At 44.5% G+C, this 16,816-nt stretch overlaps 1 protein-coding gene across 2 annotated transcripts; it reads right to left on the bottom strand.

Moving 5' to 3' along the window:
* Positions 1 to 223: 223 nt before the first annotated feature.
* Positions 224 to 15,774, bottom strand: fntb (farnesyltransferase, CAAX box, subunit beta). 2 transcript variants are annotated; one of them, XM_070849290.1, is made up of 12 exons: positions 15,596 to 15,774; positions 14,356 to 14,420; positions 11,445 to 11,517; positions 10,764 to 10,855; positions 8,599 to 8,745; positions 7,759 to 7,842; positions 6,240 to 6,326; positions 6,017 to 6,146; positions 3,291 to 3,423; positions 2,620 to 2,731; positions 2,358 to 2,472; positions 224 to 706 (listed from the first exon to the last, which is right to left on the bottom strand). In XM_070849290.1, the coding sequence occupies exons 1-12, from the start codon at positions 15,692 to 15,694 to the stop codon at positions 533 to 535; spliced, it is 1,311 nt and encodes a 436-aa protein (XP_070705391.1). In that variant the 5' UTR covers positions 15,695 to 15,774; the 3' UTR covers positions 224 to 532. The 2 variants fall into 2 exon arrangements, 1 of the variants encoding a protein (XP_070705391.1); XR_011585633.1 differs by having other exon boundaries at positions 571 to 706; positions 2,624 to 2,731.
* Between the last annotated feature and the right edge of the window lie 1,042 nt (positions 15,775 to 16,816).

Genomic DNA, 16,816 nt, shown 5'->3' with positions numbered 1-16,816 from the left:
TTAGAAAATCGTTCTGATGAATCCTCATTCCTTTTTTGTTGTCCTGGAATGAGCCTAAAATAATTACACACTGGAAACTGGAACACTAAGATTTCCAGAAACAACACTGAGGAGCTAAAGTCCTCGGTCTACTCCTGGTTAAGATGAACTTAAGTTGTGTTTGTGGTTTGTCTGAAGTGTCACCCATCATTCACCAGTTGTAAAACATTTTATAACACCGTAATGAAAAGTGCTCTATAAAGTTTTATTAACTTGTTGTCATTCTGAAACCTCAAAGTTTCCCTTTTATTTCAGAGAATCAAAACAATCAGCATTGCAAGCAAAAAAATCTCAGCTGAATGCGAAGCCCCGTGACACCACAGTCCACCGTTCTCCAGGCAAACCTCTCCTAAACTCCAGCCCTCCTTCCTACCGAGGGCCGACCATCCGCCCGGATCCTGGGCTCGTCTACGTCAGACCTGACCACCGTTTGCAGGTTTGAGTCCCTAGAGTTGGCCGGTTCGCGCGCGGTGACGCCTCCACCGAGGGCTGACTACGACTGATGGTCGGCTGATCCGGAGGTGGCAGCAGCAGCGGGGTCCGACAGTGTGTCGTCAGCAGAGGCTCCCGGCTGCCTGTTGTCCTCGGGGACGGGCAGCCGGTGGAAGTGCTGCAGGGCTTGAGCCACCTTCTCTGGGCACATGTTGTAAACCGGATGGGTTGGAGCCTAACAGAGGGAACGAGAGGAAAATAAAACATTTGCGGTACCATTGTATTTTATTTTAAGCCTCTGTTTGCTCCCTTTCTTGGTCACTTGTGGCCCAAATTGGCCCAATTTTCCAACAAGTTTATCTCCACTGATTTGGGTGCAATTACAGCTCCAGCATTACTCTTACTGTATGTCTTAACAATTATAGAACCGTGTAAACTGCCTCTACCGTCCATGGAGACTTTTCATTGATTTCTACAGAAGGAAAAGGGTCTGCTAAAGAAAGGAAAAGATCAATTTCTTTTATCACTTCTGCACTGAGCACAGTTGGATGTAAAAAGGCCGTGCAGGCAGCCACACCTCTCAGTATTTAAGACTTCCAGAACAAAACATCCCTCAAACATTAGAGACAAAATTACTGGAGAGAAAATCCCCTGTAAGATATAATGCAATTCATTTCAACAGAGCTTTAATAAATACTTCTTTTATCCTATTCTTTTGATATTTTGTCAGCCCTGCTTTGTGGCGGGGGACAACGCAATGCAATGCAATGAAATTCACCATTGCAGAGTAAAATCAACACCTCACTGATGACACAGAACATATGAAAGCTCTGCGAGGCAGCGTTTGAACCCACTGTTGGGTTACTGGTTGGCTGCTGGTTCATGTTTTAGAATCGAAGAGCTGATATGCACGCAGAGGAGGCAGACTTACTGTAACCAGCTGCAAGTGCCAGTAATACGACAGGAAACATGAAAATAAAACCAAGGCCACCACCGGTGCCACTGACATCTTTGAGTAAAACCACATGCAGCATCCTAGTGGGGCTTTTCACCTCCACCCGACGTCGGTGCTTCTCCTTCCATATTTGCATCACAATGTAACCACAGAAAACATGACTACTGCCTTGTATTCAAAAGCTAAAACGAACAGTGTCACGCTCTCTTCACGGTTGTATGCAGCTACATTCGTGCGCAAAAATGGCAGATAAAAAAAAAAATTTACGCCGTGATGGAAAAATAATAGGCGTTCGGTTAATTTAATTTAGAATTTCTTCTTTTTATTTTCAGTAACCTGCAGATTCACTTTAGTCCCAGAACAACTAATTCATCAAAACTGATCACATTACATGGTTTGGTGATAAATAGAATAACCCTACGAGGAGTCTGATCTTTTTTTGGAAACCTTAAAATAAAAGAAGAAAATCAAACAGATGTGACAAATCTGAGTTGGACGCCGGTCCACGAGAAAAATAAACATGATTCCAAAGAGACTGAACCAGTGTCTGCTCGGCTCTGAAACTTTTAAGCGTGTAATAAACCAGTGATTCCCAACCAGGGGTGCTTCTGTCGTTGCCAGGGGTTACATGGACAGATTATGGAATAACTGAACTAATCATAATCACTATTTTCTCACTGTGTCCTCTGGTCTTGATGCGAGGATGATCTTTAGTAGATTTATTGTCGAAAGACCCGATAATCATATTTTCCAATGATACCTTCATCCTCCGAAGGACCTAGTTAAAGGTTGTGACACGGCACAGGAGAGCTCTTTAGAGGTTACCAGTGAGCCGTCTTCTTTGTCTCTACAAAAACAAACACGTTCCTAATAGCAAACGATCCATCCCTGAATGAAAGTATCCCCCCTCCCAGCCCCGCAGCAGCCTCACCAGTCTGTTCTCCTCCCTGCCGAGGATCATCTCATGATGGAGGTCCATGTTTCCAAAGTGCTGCGCTACGGAGAGGCCGCTCAGGCAGTAACACGTGTGGTAGAAATCTCTGGATCTGAAGGCAGAAATGTGGGACGGTGACGCAGAAATGAGGAGTAAAACCATGTGAAGCACATATGACTGTGCAGAGAGTTGTGTGTGTGTGTGTGTGTGTGTGTGTGTGTGTGTGTGTGTGTGTGTGTCCAGATGGTGTGGGACTGACTTGCCAGGCTTATCCAGAAGGCCTCCTGTTGGGTTCTGACAGCACAGGAGGATGTACTCCTGCAAAGCCTGCTGCTCGAACATCCACTGCTGCCGACTCAGCTCCGACTCTCCTGCGAACAGTCCAGTCAGACGCAAAACTCGTATTTCAAACTTTCACTTTTTTGTTTTGAACATGAAAATAACGCACGACAAAAGATCAAATTAAAGCGAGGGAGTGATGAGCGAGTGAATAAGAGTGAAACATGTTCAAAAAGTTACTCGATGGTGCTTCCTACAAGAAGACGGTGTTTATAGTACCGTCTGATGATCAGTGTGTCTCAGCAGAAAAATATCCATGTGAATCTTTAATGGAGGAAAATGACCTCCATTAAAATGCTTCACATTCTTTGGTGAAAAACTGTTAACGCTCAAAATCAAGAGTCTGTGTTTGCCACACTTACTTTCACTCACTGTGGCTGACTTGTACGGAGGAAGCATAAGCCAGCACAGGAAAAAGCACTCTTATTTCCACAATAAAAGCCTGAAAGGCCGATTTCTCCTTGTTGTGAGGCTTCAATGCTGACTATGTGTATCCTGCAGTTATGAATTCTTGGTTTATTGTGAGCAAAATCACACTTTGTCAGTGACACAGGATGCCTTAACTCAGGGATACAACCAAAGATACAGTACCTTGTTTGAATAAGGCTCTGTGGAGGAGAGGCAGGAGTCCAGCCTGCCAGAAAGAGTAGCAGCCGTCCACCAGTTTATTACAGCGGCCCTGAAAGCCTCCTTCGAATCGCATCTGCCTGCTGACCACCCACCTCTGAGGAGCACACAGGCGTTAAAAACACGTCTTCTAACAACAGTGATTCCCCTGGAAACTCCGAGGATGTTTAACACTGACCTCTAAGTCACTTTGAGTGTAATCACACCTTCTCTGAACGCTGCCAGCGACAGACACGCTCCCCCCTTTTTTTCTTTTGTTTAACCAAAGCTGAAACCCCACAGGGTCACACAGGAGCAGAGGTAGAGGCAAAGAAGAAGGGATGATGGAAAGCGGTGTCCTAATATTCTCAGACATGGGAAGGAATTTGCAGTATTGTTGCTATGGAAACCTCTAATTGGTGCACGTCCAGTCTGCTCGGCTCGGATTGAGTAATGATGGAATACTGGGGTTAATAGCAGCTGGGGTCTCGTCTGTCTGAGGGGGGGGACGGGACAAGTTTTAGCTTGTTAACGTGGGTTCAGGGATTCGTCTCAGCCACTAAAGAGAGAAAGACTCACTGGGAGCAGCTATTTACCTGTGACATGCAAATACTCTCATGTTCAAGGGCAAGTTTGAATACTTTTCCCTCATGAGGTCACAGGGAAATTTGAGAAAGACTTTGACATGAACAGAGGTCCTTGAACAGCAATCACCGCCATGAAAGCTTCATGTACGCCGCTGCTGAGTTTAGCGCAGTCTTTATTAGATTAGAACAGACAGGCGGATCATTCACTGGCCTGGTGCACTGTGGGAATTATGCCGCTTCCCTTTCTCTCTATATGCGATATTGTCCTCTGCCAAACCAGGGACACTTCTCACACTGAAATGCAGCACCTGATATTGATAAACATGTCTTTAGTAATACTGACAAAATCAATAAAAACACAACGAGGCCACATCAATCTGAGAGCTACCATCAAAACGGATCTTTGCTCCATGTTCATGATGAATTCATTCTCTCAGAGCTGAAGCTGCTTTATGCAGCGTGACTCATCCTACTTCGCTCCATAAAGGACAACTTTATAAAAGCCATTTTTTGTTAGCATGCACTCCTCTACCACAGAATTACAAGGGAACAAAATGGTTAAAAAAAAAAAAAAAGAAAAGAAAAAAACCAAACAAACCTGGGATCTCAGAAACTTGATTCATCCATTGTCAGATTACTGCTGTAAACCTCAGACTAGATTCTTCAGACAGATCTGAATACTACGGCTCCTTACAGCAACATTTACTTGTTTTGGAGATTAGGGCTGAACATTTGGTCTGTAATTTGAGGTAAAAAAAATGCCCCTCAAAAGGCCAAAGTAGCATAAAGTAACATCTTCAAATGTTTAATGTCCAAAACCCAAAGGCATCTGACTTACAAAATGATAGTGTCAGTTTTTGTGTAAATTAAATAAAACATTACAGAGCTCTGTGCGTCAGCTGCTCGGACGTGTTATCACGCCTGTTGTGGACTAGTGATGTTTAACAGCAGGTGAGTCACACTGCTGTAGATATTATCGCCGTGGTGTCAACTTACAGCCTTTCCTGAACCACCAAAAAAAACCACCTCTGGCCAGGCTGCCACCTCCTCCTCCTCCTCCTCCTCCTCCTCCTCCTCCTCTACGACGACACTCGGGTTAAACCACTCAGCCGACAATCCGTATTTGCGGAGGGCTTCCAGGGAGCAGGTGGTCACACGGCTACTTAACCTGTGTCTTTGGCTGGGCGGCTTTCACTACAGAGCCGTGACATTGTTTACAGAAGGTGGGACGTGCCACCGGCCTACTGGCATGTGGGAGAAAGGCTGTTTGATCAGAAACATGCAAATTGTACTTTATCACCACACAGGGTTTGAATGTATGCTGTGTGGCGGAGACAATATGATGGCAGTTGCTGGTGGATCATTTTAGCATCCTTGATATTTTGAAATGGTGGTATTTCTTCTTTCCTGGAAGATGAAACACTGCTGAAAGAAACCACGCTGCACCAGCTGTGTTTCTCCTTTCAATACGAGATGTAAAATAAATGCTGCAGGCTGGCCCGCTGGTGACACACCATCTCTTTTTCCTTTCCGGCTGACCTTAAGCTCCGTGTCATTAAGCATCTGCCCTGCTGCAGAGTCCCAGAGCGCGACTCTAAAGCTAAAGCTCCGGGGCCGCCGCTCTGACCTCTTACTTCTCTGGAAGCAGGCAAATGACAAGAGACTTTCCCTACGGGGTCAGCAGAGCATCCCAGCGGTGGCAACGCGGCAACTGTATGAAAACTGATGGAGACTTTGTCCTCCGATACGCCAACAAGAGCCCGGTGGCGACATAAACAGCCACAGCTATGTCTCTAAATCACTCTGTGAGACAGACAATGTTACTGAATACACATTCACCGACACTGCAGGAAAAATAGGAAATAGTAAAATAAGTTGAGTAACCCATCTGATGTTTCATTACATGATGGGTCTCCAGCATCCTTTAACATTTTATTCTATCACAGCCTATAGAAGAGACACAGCTTCAGCACAAAGGCTCTGTTGTGACTGTTACTGGCAGCGTCTTTACTCTGAGCTTTAGGCAATTTGAATACTTTCCTTTTTTTTCCCCCCCGGAATGACCAAGAAATACAGTGTGTGTGTGATTGTGAAACTGTCAGTCAGTCAATGGGAGTTTCTCACCAACAAAGCTTTGAGATCCAGCATATGCTCTTTGCCCAGGATGACGAGGGCAGCCGTGCCACAGAACGTGTAGCCGCCGTGGGCCTCCAAACCCGGCACTCCGCTTAGCCCGCCCTCCCAGTTCTGACACCTGGAGAGACGGGAGGAAAATAAATAAATAAATGGAGAAACGGAGGCACGAAACGGTGCAACCAGTAACGGGCGGCCGTGTTGTGGGCTGTACCTGAGGATCCAGCTGGCCGTGTCCTCAAACAGTTTAGGTGAGAGGATGTTTGTGAGCGAGGCTACAGAAGCTGCACAATATGCGCTCCTGCAAGAGGAAAAAACACGGACGTGGGTGAGCAGGAAGCCTGCTCTTCCTACACTTACACACCATCTTCCAGAGCACCGTATTTTTAGACTGCCAGCAGACTAAATATAAACATCCATTTTTTTTGGTGCTAGCTTGGCAAACTGTATAATCATCTGTGCGCATTCCAGTGCTGTCAAGAAACCTGTTCAGAATGAATAACTTCACAGGCGAGACTGGTACGGACTTATTGGTTTGTTATTAGACTGGAAATTAGTGAATTCATCCCACCAGCAGGTACTGTCTAAGTGGCCAAAGCCTGACGTAGTGTCTTCTCTAAATATCAGACTTGTTAGTTGGACAAATTAATAATTGGCTTATAGGATGTTTGTTGGGCACTATTTTTAGTTGTGGATTAATACACATTTAGTGCTCTTGTGAGTGTTGACAGCGGCAAGGGGGGGGGTGTATGTGTGTCTGACTCGAAAGAAACCATAGCTGCTTTGTTCATGATAACGAAAGAAACACGTGTTTCTGGACAATACAGGCCTATTAAGCAGAGGAATAAGCTGAAGCATCAGGCTTCAGTCAGATTGTTGGTTTTGATCTTTAACACAGGATTTGTTGTTGACAGGAAGCAAAATATTGAATCTCACCAGACTTATCCTTAAATGAAAAGTGGGTTTGTGCAAATCCCTCTGCTTCTTATGCAAATAAAAGCCCTTAAAAATCAATTGGGCTCTCAGAAAATTAAAGCAAAGCGGCTTTTTCTTGACTCAGTGAGAATGTGACATTTTGGAGATACGTGGTTTCACGGGCCTTCGACAGACAGACGAACCCGCCTGAGAGGAAGAGGGTTTAAATAATACAGAACGACAGCAGAACATTAATTGGCAACAGATAACAGCCTCCTCGGAGAGTGAAAAAGTAACTTTGACTTTTGAGGTTCTTTGTTGAAACAGAGGATGATACCTCAAAGCAGCTTATTAAAACCCCACAGCTCCACATAGCAGAGAGAGAACACAACACACACACACACACTCCCCCCCCACACACACACACAGTAACTCAAATAACATAAATCCACTCTTACGCAACAGTGATGTGAGTATTTCTCCTCTTTTCTATCAGCACCGAAGGGGAATAACAGAGCATAAAAAATACAAAGGAAAGTGAGATAAAATGGGAGACAGAATTTTTAAAAATGTCCTACTGGTTTGGTGAAAAGACTAAATGTGCTAAATGTAGATGTGTTGACGGTCACACGGCAAACGCTGTGTATGCCAAACAGGCTTTTCTTTAAAAAATTGTGACCACAACGCTTTTCGTTTTGGCGGCGTATGGATGAAGTGAAAGCTAAACTGGGAGAAGGAACGACGAAAAGGGGAAAGAGAACAGAGGCTGGAGGAGGAGGGGGGGGGGCGGCGGCATTGTCCTCTGGCCGGGCGCTCACCTGACGTCCACCTCCCCTCCGACGTGCATCACAAATGAGCCATCTGGCTGCTTCACCGACCACAGGAAGTCTAACAGCTTCTCCCTGGAGAGAGAGAGAGAGAGAGAGAGAGGGAGGAGGATAAGAAAGAAGAGGAGGGGAGAGGGAGATAATGTGGGAGGAAGGGTGGGGGGGGGGTGGGTCATCAGTCAGTACGTACTAAGCGAATTTAATAAAGCCCTAATGAATCAGCAGTGCAGACATTAATGGCCTCACCCTGTCAGTTCTGCAGATATAAATCCAGAGAATGAGGAGGGAAAAGTTGTGTAGATGCCTCCTCTTCTAATTTGCTACTGCTTAAATAACACGTGCCTGTAAAGTTCTCCTGCAGCTGTAATAATGTCACAGTTATTGTAGTGTAGCTCTTCAATTACACTGAAAGGGATTTAAAAGGCAATTAATTCCAAATGACTTTCAAACATGAAATGAATTTCTAACATCATTATATAAGCTGCTGATTAAAAGCTTCATACCCGCGTCACCAAACTGATGGAACATGAATGAAAAAAAAGACGGTTTTTGTCATCTTATAATCGGAGTATAAAAACACTGATAAGTCACCACGACAGGTCGCTGGTCTTGGCATCTGAGATTTCTTCTGTGAGTCCTTGGATGTCAAAAAAAACAAAAAAAAACAACAACTCTTGACTCCAAAGTGTCGCTGACAACTAAAAGCGTGCTCTTCATCAAAGCTGCTGAGCTGTTTGGGTTGTTCCAAAGACTGAAAGACTTTATCGTGTCAGTAAACTGTGCGCCCATCAGATACACCAGTGTGGGAGCTGTGTTCTTGTGCGACCGTACCTGTCTATGACATTATAGGCCTCCTCCGTGCCGACGATGCAGAGGGCGTTGACGGCGGCGTAGGTGGGTGCGAGGTGGGCGTGCTGTCCTGGTCCCCCGGCAAACCCCCCCGTTGGGCTCTGACAGCGAGCCAGAAACTGACACACGCTGGAGGGAGAAGAGACGACCAGAAAGGGTTTCATTGCACTTGTAGCCGGATGTTACAACGCTGACACTAAAATATCAGATAACAAAAAGAGGGTGTTTGAGTGTTTCTCGCACGTTTGCTTACTGCACCTGCTTCGATTATGTAACCGTACCCGGTGGAGATTCACGGGTTCAAGATGAAAGCATTAAAAACAGCGGTATAAAGGCACGAGGATGTGCTTTTTTTTTTTATTATTATTATCAGAACACACTGATATCATTGAGAAAAAATGATATAATGCAGGAGAGTGGTAAATGAAACAAGTTTAATGAAGGTGGCTAAGTAAGGAAACACCAATAAAATAAAAGTTATTTTCATACTGAAAGATGCCTGCTAAACATTATCGAGTCCATCATTTCGGGACCAGCTTTAATAGAGGACGAAATCGGTTGTGGCTTGTTTGATCTTCTCCTCTCCTTCATTAACCCCCAGTGGAGCTGCTTGCTTTCCAGCAGAGGACAGATTTCAGTGTGAATGTGTCTAACTATGTATAAAGACGTTTGATGGTCAAAAAGACACACACACGCACAACAAAGCTCTGTTTTAAGCTTGCAAAACAAATGCAAGCGCTCTTCTTCTAATAACCTTACTTGGACAGGCAATTTTCCTTGCAGATTACACACACACACACACACACACACACACACACAGTTTCACTCCTCTGCATCATCAGAGCTAGAATTCTGCGCCTCAGCAGACTGTAACACGAGCACCACGGGCTCAGTTCCCTCTAGCTCGTGTGGCACCGAGCACAGACGGCCGCAGCCACAGTTTCCTCTCTTTCCAGCCTCTGCTCTGCGCACGAAGCTGCTTTCCTCATAAAAGTCCTCTTCATCCTCCGCCATGGAGAGGAATCACAAAGCTGCGAGCGTGCCTTGCGCCAACTGAGCTGGAAGGGAAAACCTACGTTAACTTTGGCCAACCGGTCCGGTGCCAAAGCTGACCTGAGAACAGTGCGCGTTTCATGGGACAGAGAAAGCAATCTGCTGTAGGGTGCATTGTTAAAAATTCCTGAATTGTGCCTGCGCGAGCACGAGGGCGTCACGTTGGCGCAGGGCAGTGCCAGCCGGTGTGTTGGCACCCCTGACAGTAATAATGAGAGTGTGGGCTGGCGGCCTGGTGGCGCTGCTTGCCACTGCGTTTGCAGTGTTACTTTGGAGTGGCAGCAACTTTATCAGATGACTTATTGATGACAGTAACACCAGCACCGTTTTAAAAAGTTACAGCTGCGCTAACGTGTGTGAATGAATCCAGGAGAAACCTTAAAAATCACTGCTTCTTACATCAGCACCACACCCACGGCAGCCATGATGGTTTCTCCTGGTTGGATGATTATGAAAAACTGGAGTTGCATTTTTAAAGCCACATTTAATTTATTTTTTTTTTGTTTTAGCCTGGAATAGAAGTTAGGTTCTGTAGTTTTCTGCAGTTACCACTGCGATGGTGTTTTTGGATGCAACACCAGTGGCAGAGTGTGCTCATGTACAGTGCAGTGCCTCGAGTCACTGATGTAGCCAGAAGCTCTGTTTTTCCATGCTGGTGGTGTGGAAGAGCCAAAAATAACAGGGACTTTCAGCAGTCAGGTCAGAGTACTTTGGTTTTATGATCTTAGTGTTGAATTATATTTTACATATTTTGTGACAGTCTTTTAAAGACCTGGGACCACTGCTATCTGTTCAGCATGTTAGTTCTGGTGTGTTTTCGTAGATAAATAAATCAAATGAAAATACATAAGTCCACGTGGGTCCAGCTTTGTATTATGTTACTTGTCAATATATATGTAAAACAATTTAATGCAATTAATTAATTAATAAATGAATTTGAAATAATTCCGCCAGGAGCAGTGGCATGATCTAGAGCCCCGAGACAAAACCAGATGTGTGTTAAGATGTGCTTGAATTTTCCTGCTTTATTTAGCTGCATTTTTACCCCTTTGTAGCATTCAAGGTGTGAGTGTGTGTGTGAGTGTGTGACTCACTCTGAGGCGACAGCACCAGGAATGGGCTCCTCCAGCAACTCCAGACTGTGAAGAATCCAGAAGCAAAGCCAGGGTCTGCTAGCATCCAGACACTATCCGCACAAACAGACAGACAGACGGCCACACACACACACACACACACGTATGTACACACACACACACACACACACGCGGGCATCAGATGACAAATTATAGCAATAAACGAGATCGGTCGGTCAGAGACAAGACAACAAAAAACAATACAGTGATGTGAAGTCTTCTGTGCCGATGTCATGACATAATATCATGACTCAGCTGAAACAACCAGATGTGAAGTCAGATCAGTGGAGCTCTGAGCTGGAGGCCGGCCGGACAACGACTGCCTCTCTTTCTTTTCTGGCCGCAGTCGAGAACCGTCACCACACCAGTAGTGAGGTGACCTTCCCGCCGGCAGAAAAGCGCATTTTACTTGCAAAGTGAACACAGTGGTGTTTCTATTCAGAGAGAGCAGAGCAGACGCACATCCGGGGGCGGTCGGCGTTACCGTCCCTCAGCCACCCACCAGTTATTACTGACACACTGAACTCGTGCAACCTCTGAGTGAACATCAGCGCTCGGCTGTGCTGTTTGAGGTTTAACAAACAGCGCGACAGATACTGCTTCGACACATGTTCTCTGCTTGGCGGAAGCGTGATACCGTACCTCATAGGCGTCTGATAAGTGACGTAAGCCCTTCTTGAGATATTGGTAGTGTTGTTCTCGCAACAAGGTTGGCCTGAAGACGAACACAGAGCAGACAGGGGGATCAGTCACAACAAGGCAGCAGCTTGAATCTGACACAAACACAGACATCTGAGGAAAGGTTCAAAGAAGGAGGCTCAGTCCACTCCCTTTGTAGGAATGCTATTCTTGGCCGCGTGGTTCACTTGTTTTCGCTGTTTTGAACACCGCGTGCAACCACAAGTTGTGTGACGAAAAAATGTCAGATATGGCTTTTTACTTTCGTTTTTATTTTCCATTTAAATGACGAACATCCAGGATTGCATCTGTTAATATTTCTGAGAAATAAAACACTGATTTTAAAACTACACTCCGAAATGGGCTCTTGTGCCTATAAAAAGAAACATTCAATTAAAAGGAGATAATACTTAATTGATCTCCATGGGGGAGTTACAGCGGCGCACACCGCTTCCAACGTTTTAATGTCAGAGTGCTCCACAGGAACCACAGAGCATCTTTAATCTGCATCTACCTCCCAGCACACACACACACACACACACACGTGCATGGCAGTATGTGTGTCAGTGAGTCAAAGACAGCTGACACTGCCCCCCCCCCTCCCCATTTTCTCACCACCCACCTAGTCATATTCACCGCCTGCCCTTTTCATGCAGCGTTCACTACGACGATTGTAATTACACTCTACCTACACAGGGTTAGTCACGGATCGCTGCCCGACGTTTTGCAGCAGCAAGTCAGCGACACGACGACAAAACAATCAGAGGGGAGATCAGGACTAATGCTAAGCAGCTACAAGCCAGTCTGCCCACCACAGTTTGGCTCATCAGACTTGGCGTCAGTTGGGCTGTTTAAAGGTCGAGGGCAGACCTGGCTACAGACAACAAGTCGATTAAACCTCGAATCTCAGCCGCAAATTGAGCAGAACATCTGAAAAAGAAAACAAAGTCTAAACAGTGATGTTTGAGAGTTAATATAAAAAACAGTGCTCTATCCCCACTTTTATTAAAAATCTAAGTGTTGGCTTTCCAGAGACATCAGCTTTAAAAATCATTGTTTTTGTTTCATCTCATGTTCGTTTTAGTGGCACATTTGGCCGATTATGTAACTTCCATTTTTGTGACTTCAGTGTGCGGCGCACAGGGATGCAGCTCCCGCTGATAACAGCAAGGTCACGTCCTCAGTGGGGTTTCTGGTGATTTGGGGCTTTTAACAACCCCGGGGAGAAGTTGAAATTCCACAGCAGCTGTTTTTAGCACGATAAGAAAGTTACATTACACAAAAAACGGAGGGCTCTTAGGTGAAAATTATAGTTGTGGCAGCGTGAAGAAGTCCTCTTGCAAGGAGACAGAATTTACAGACAACAAATCTCAACCTGATGCATAAATACAAAAAATGAAAGAAGCTTTTATTGGTTTCTCCTTTTCTTAGGGGGGTTATTAAAGGAAAATCTGTGAATTCTGTGTGGATCATCTCAGTTCCCAGCCACTAGCACCCTGAAGGACTTCAATAAAACGGCAACAAAAAGAGCTTTTCGTTTATTACTTTTGTCTACTTATCACAGCCAAACAAAGAGGAAAAAGTTGAATTAAGACGTGTAAAACCAGCAAAACTTAACCTGGCTTGCACCTTTAGTTGTTTATGCAAGATTCTAATAAAAAAATCCATTTAATGTGGCTGATGTGGGTGGCAAAATATAATTTCTGATTAAACTGTTAAAACGATGGTGGGAAAATAAAGCCCGGATAACTTCCTTTCGTGTGAAAACTAGCGTTGCCTCCCATGTGTTGAACCGACAGTCCAGGCCAAACAGAAAATAGATGATCGCCAGTGACTCCACGAACTCCACTGATGAACATCATTTATTTTCTTGTAGTGCCAAATACATTTCCCCATCGGCTGCAGCGCCGCTGACATTCGAGCCCATGCAGTTGTCATAGAAATGAAATGAGTCACACCATTAAGAGAGAACTGATGACAGCTGATAGCGGGAGCAAAGTGTGTGGGCTGATCAACACGCCATTTAGATAACAGCCATCGCACATCACCGGCGTGCAGCCATCTCTATTGGCTGAAAGCAGGTGTTTGTGATCAAAAGCAGCCACGGCCAATTAGCACTGTTCTTGGAAATGTCTCATAATGCCAGTAAATGTATTCAACATTATGAAAGTCCTATGAATAGATGATTATCGCCGCTTCGGCCACACATTATCTGACCAATTTGTTACCCTGGGCTTCACAATGCGTGTTTTTCTAGACTCCGGTTTTATATACTGCATGAAGGCTTTTATGATATACCGAGTCGCAATCACACCAATTCAATGGCCTGATTTCACACAAGTATTCTGCTAATGTCTGAGGCAAAAGCAAAAGCAAAGCTACATCATTTTCAGCCCTCTACACATAAGCAAGCACGATTTAGCACTGCACTATTATAACACTATCAATCAACTAGAAAAAGTATTTAAATCAATTTAAAGCAACATTTTTGCTAAATATTTCGGATAAAACAATACAGATGGGGGATTCAGAGTAACGTCTGTGGGGCAGAATAATTCTGAAGGAGGAGATTTTCTCGTCCGATGTTGGTTGTACGGTGGTCAGCACTAAGCAGTGTGTAACATCATCGCAACCACAGATGTGAAAACAATTCAGACCAAATGGAACAGTACTTCAACAGGAATGTGATTTTAAAAAAAAGCCTGTTTCTTTGACTATGATCATGTAGGTTGGGCACTTTTCAAGCTTGAACGTTTGTAACAGTAAGAAACATGAATTTAAGTGCTTCGTGTAAAGGACAACGTGATCGATGGGAAACAAAAGGCAAACATACTCCAAACTCTCAAATTTCTACGTCGACATTCTTGATACTCACTGCGGTAAGCTGTGGATCTGCTTGTAAACACTGATGACTTCTTCAATGCTGTGTTCCACTTTTTTCTAGTTAGACAGAAGAGGCAGGAATAAAACATTAGTATAAACATTATGGTGGTGACTGTGAGCTAAAGAAGACCAGTAACAAAATCAGCCTTTCACCAGTGAAAAGCACAGCAGCAGCCTTGCACACATTGTAAATTGCTCTTATTTCCACTAATAATCCCCTGTAGGTCATTTAGGAAACATATGCAGACTAGTTATAGTTTAAAATACTTTTCTTATTCTAATAAGACAAATATGAACCGGAAACGTTAGATTTTGACACGACTCTTCCCATTTTTGGAGGCCATGATTTTGAATTAGTGAGCCAATTTGTGACGGGAGAAATAACACTTGATGAAAAAATGAAAGAAGCATTGGTTTACCACAAATAAACTGTGAGCGGTGAGAGGTGCCCTGAGCACTACTTTTTACAGTTAGATAAATTAAACTTGTCAGTGATCTCTGTTGGACAGACTACACAATGACTCCCTCACACTTCACTATTGGCAGGTCTGTGCTGCAGTTTCTTGTTGCTTATCAGCACAGAGGAGGCAGACAGCACATGAGCTGCTGATCCGACCCCAGTGAGTGTTTTAAACACGCCAGGGTGGACGAGCATGCAGTGGCCCCTATGAAGAACAAAACAACATAACAATTAGACCTTGAATGCCGATTTCATTATATCTGTGATCAGCTCGTGATCAGTTTAGGCCAAAGGCTTCAGAGGGCCAACAACAATAAGAAAAGGGTGTCACTGCTCTTGTAATGAGTTCCTGCAGCCCTGGATGAGTCAACACCATAATATGTCCATATTAATGTGGAGGTTTTCACTGGAGTCGCGTCGCTGGTCTTGAGCTAAATCCACATGGGCTGCGTCGTACCCCGGCTTAACTTTTTAAGTTACTTAGCAAGCAGTTAAGTTAATTTAAAACGTTGCTTAACGTTAATCTCTTTAAGGTACAATGGTAGCAACCTGGGGGCTCGAGTTAGCTAATTTAGAGAGCTAATATTGCGCGATCACTCTTCCAAGATATGGGGCGATTTACGGGTAGAAAAATGAATTGTGTGCTAGTTAAATCTCTGTCACACTTTGCCCAAGACGCGCCTCCATCCAGCGCGGAGAGCTGCCGCTCAGCCGCAGCAGCGTTAGCATTAGCATTAGCATTAGCACCCTAACGAAGCTAATCTCCGCTCACCTGCTCCACTGAAGTCACCGTTTCCACCCCGTCATCCACGAACATTTCAGCGGAATGGCACTCCTTGAAGCACCGCAAAGGCGTCGGTACACCGTCCATGATGATGATGATGGAGGTGGTGGTGATGATATGACCCGTAAGTTGTAGTGATGCTGGAAGTGAAACAGTGCCGTCAGTTTGTTTTGATAGTTCGCTTACTTTCCGAGGACTCCGCTCACTTCCTGTAGAGGTTGGAGGGGGCGGAAACTGCGCGCACACCCGCTACGGCGTCTCCAAGGGAACAAACTTCTCCCATTCACTGTAGTGCGAGCAGACGAGCAGCAGCAGCCTCTTGGCGTTAGTTTTACAATGAATTATGGGGGAACGAGTGACTATGGCTGTCTGTGCATCAGTTTTATTTCATTCATATTCTCTCATTTTGTTATCGCACTGGCGTCGGAAGAAGAAAAGCCACCGCGCGGTTTATTTCTACCTTTTATTTGTTCCCAATTGACGACCAACACGACGAGATGATACCAGAAATGGTGCGATGTCGCCTTCAAAATAAACGATCTGAAGAAGAAGCTACCTTTCATTCATGTATTTTATATAGCCTTCATAGAAACCGCTCTAGTTTGTTTGTTGCATGTTAAACTACCACTATTACATTATTATATTCTGAGCTATATTTCACTTGCACTCCGGTTGAAGCAAGACCCGATGGAGAGGGATTCCTCCAGTGTTGCTCTTCCTGAAGTTTCCTCCAGTTTTTCCCCATTAAAAGGTGTTTTGCTGGAAGTTTGTCCTTATATGGACCGAGGTTTTAGGGACAGAAGGTGATGCACTCTGTACAGAAAGTAAAGCTCCCATAGGCCTAAATTTTGATTTGTGATTTTTGGTCATATAAATACAATTTGACTTAATTAACTAGACTTCCAACCAGATAAAGCAAGCACCTGCCCCGTGGTGGTAAAATCATAAACTGCACATTTGTTACTGTTTGTAAATAAATGGTCAGAAACATTGTATTGCAATGATGCCACTGAAGCACTGAACACTGTATTTATATCATCAATAAGCCCTTTGCATGCAAATCAAATAATTTCTCCAACGAACAGCAACTAAAAGTGAGGTGTCGGAGAGGGTGTCAGCTGGGGAATCCTATTGGCTGCCGACTGAGGTGCAGCTAGCGCACCATTTGATGTTGGAGAGGACAGTGAAGAAATGTTACTGCATGTGATG

Source organism: Pempheris klunzingeri, chromosome 18 (assembly GCF_042242105.1).
Source record: "Pempheris klunzingeri isolate RE-2024b chromosome 18, fPemKlu1.hap1, whole genome shotgun sequence".
Lineage (NCBI taxonomy): Eukaryota > Metazoa > Chordata > Actinopteri > Acropomatiformes > Pempheridae > Pempheris > Pempheris klunzingeri.
The sequence above is the reverse complement of the archived record's forward strand: the minus strand, read 5'-3'. Positions and strand labels throughout refer to the sequence as shown.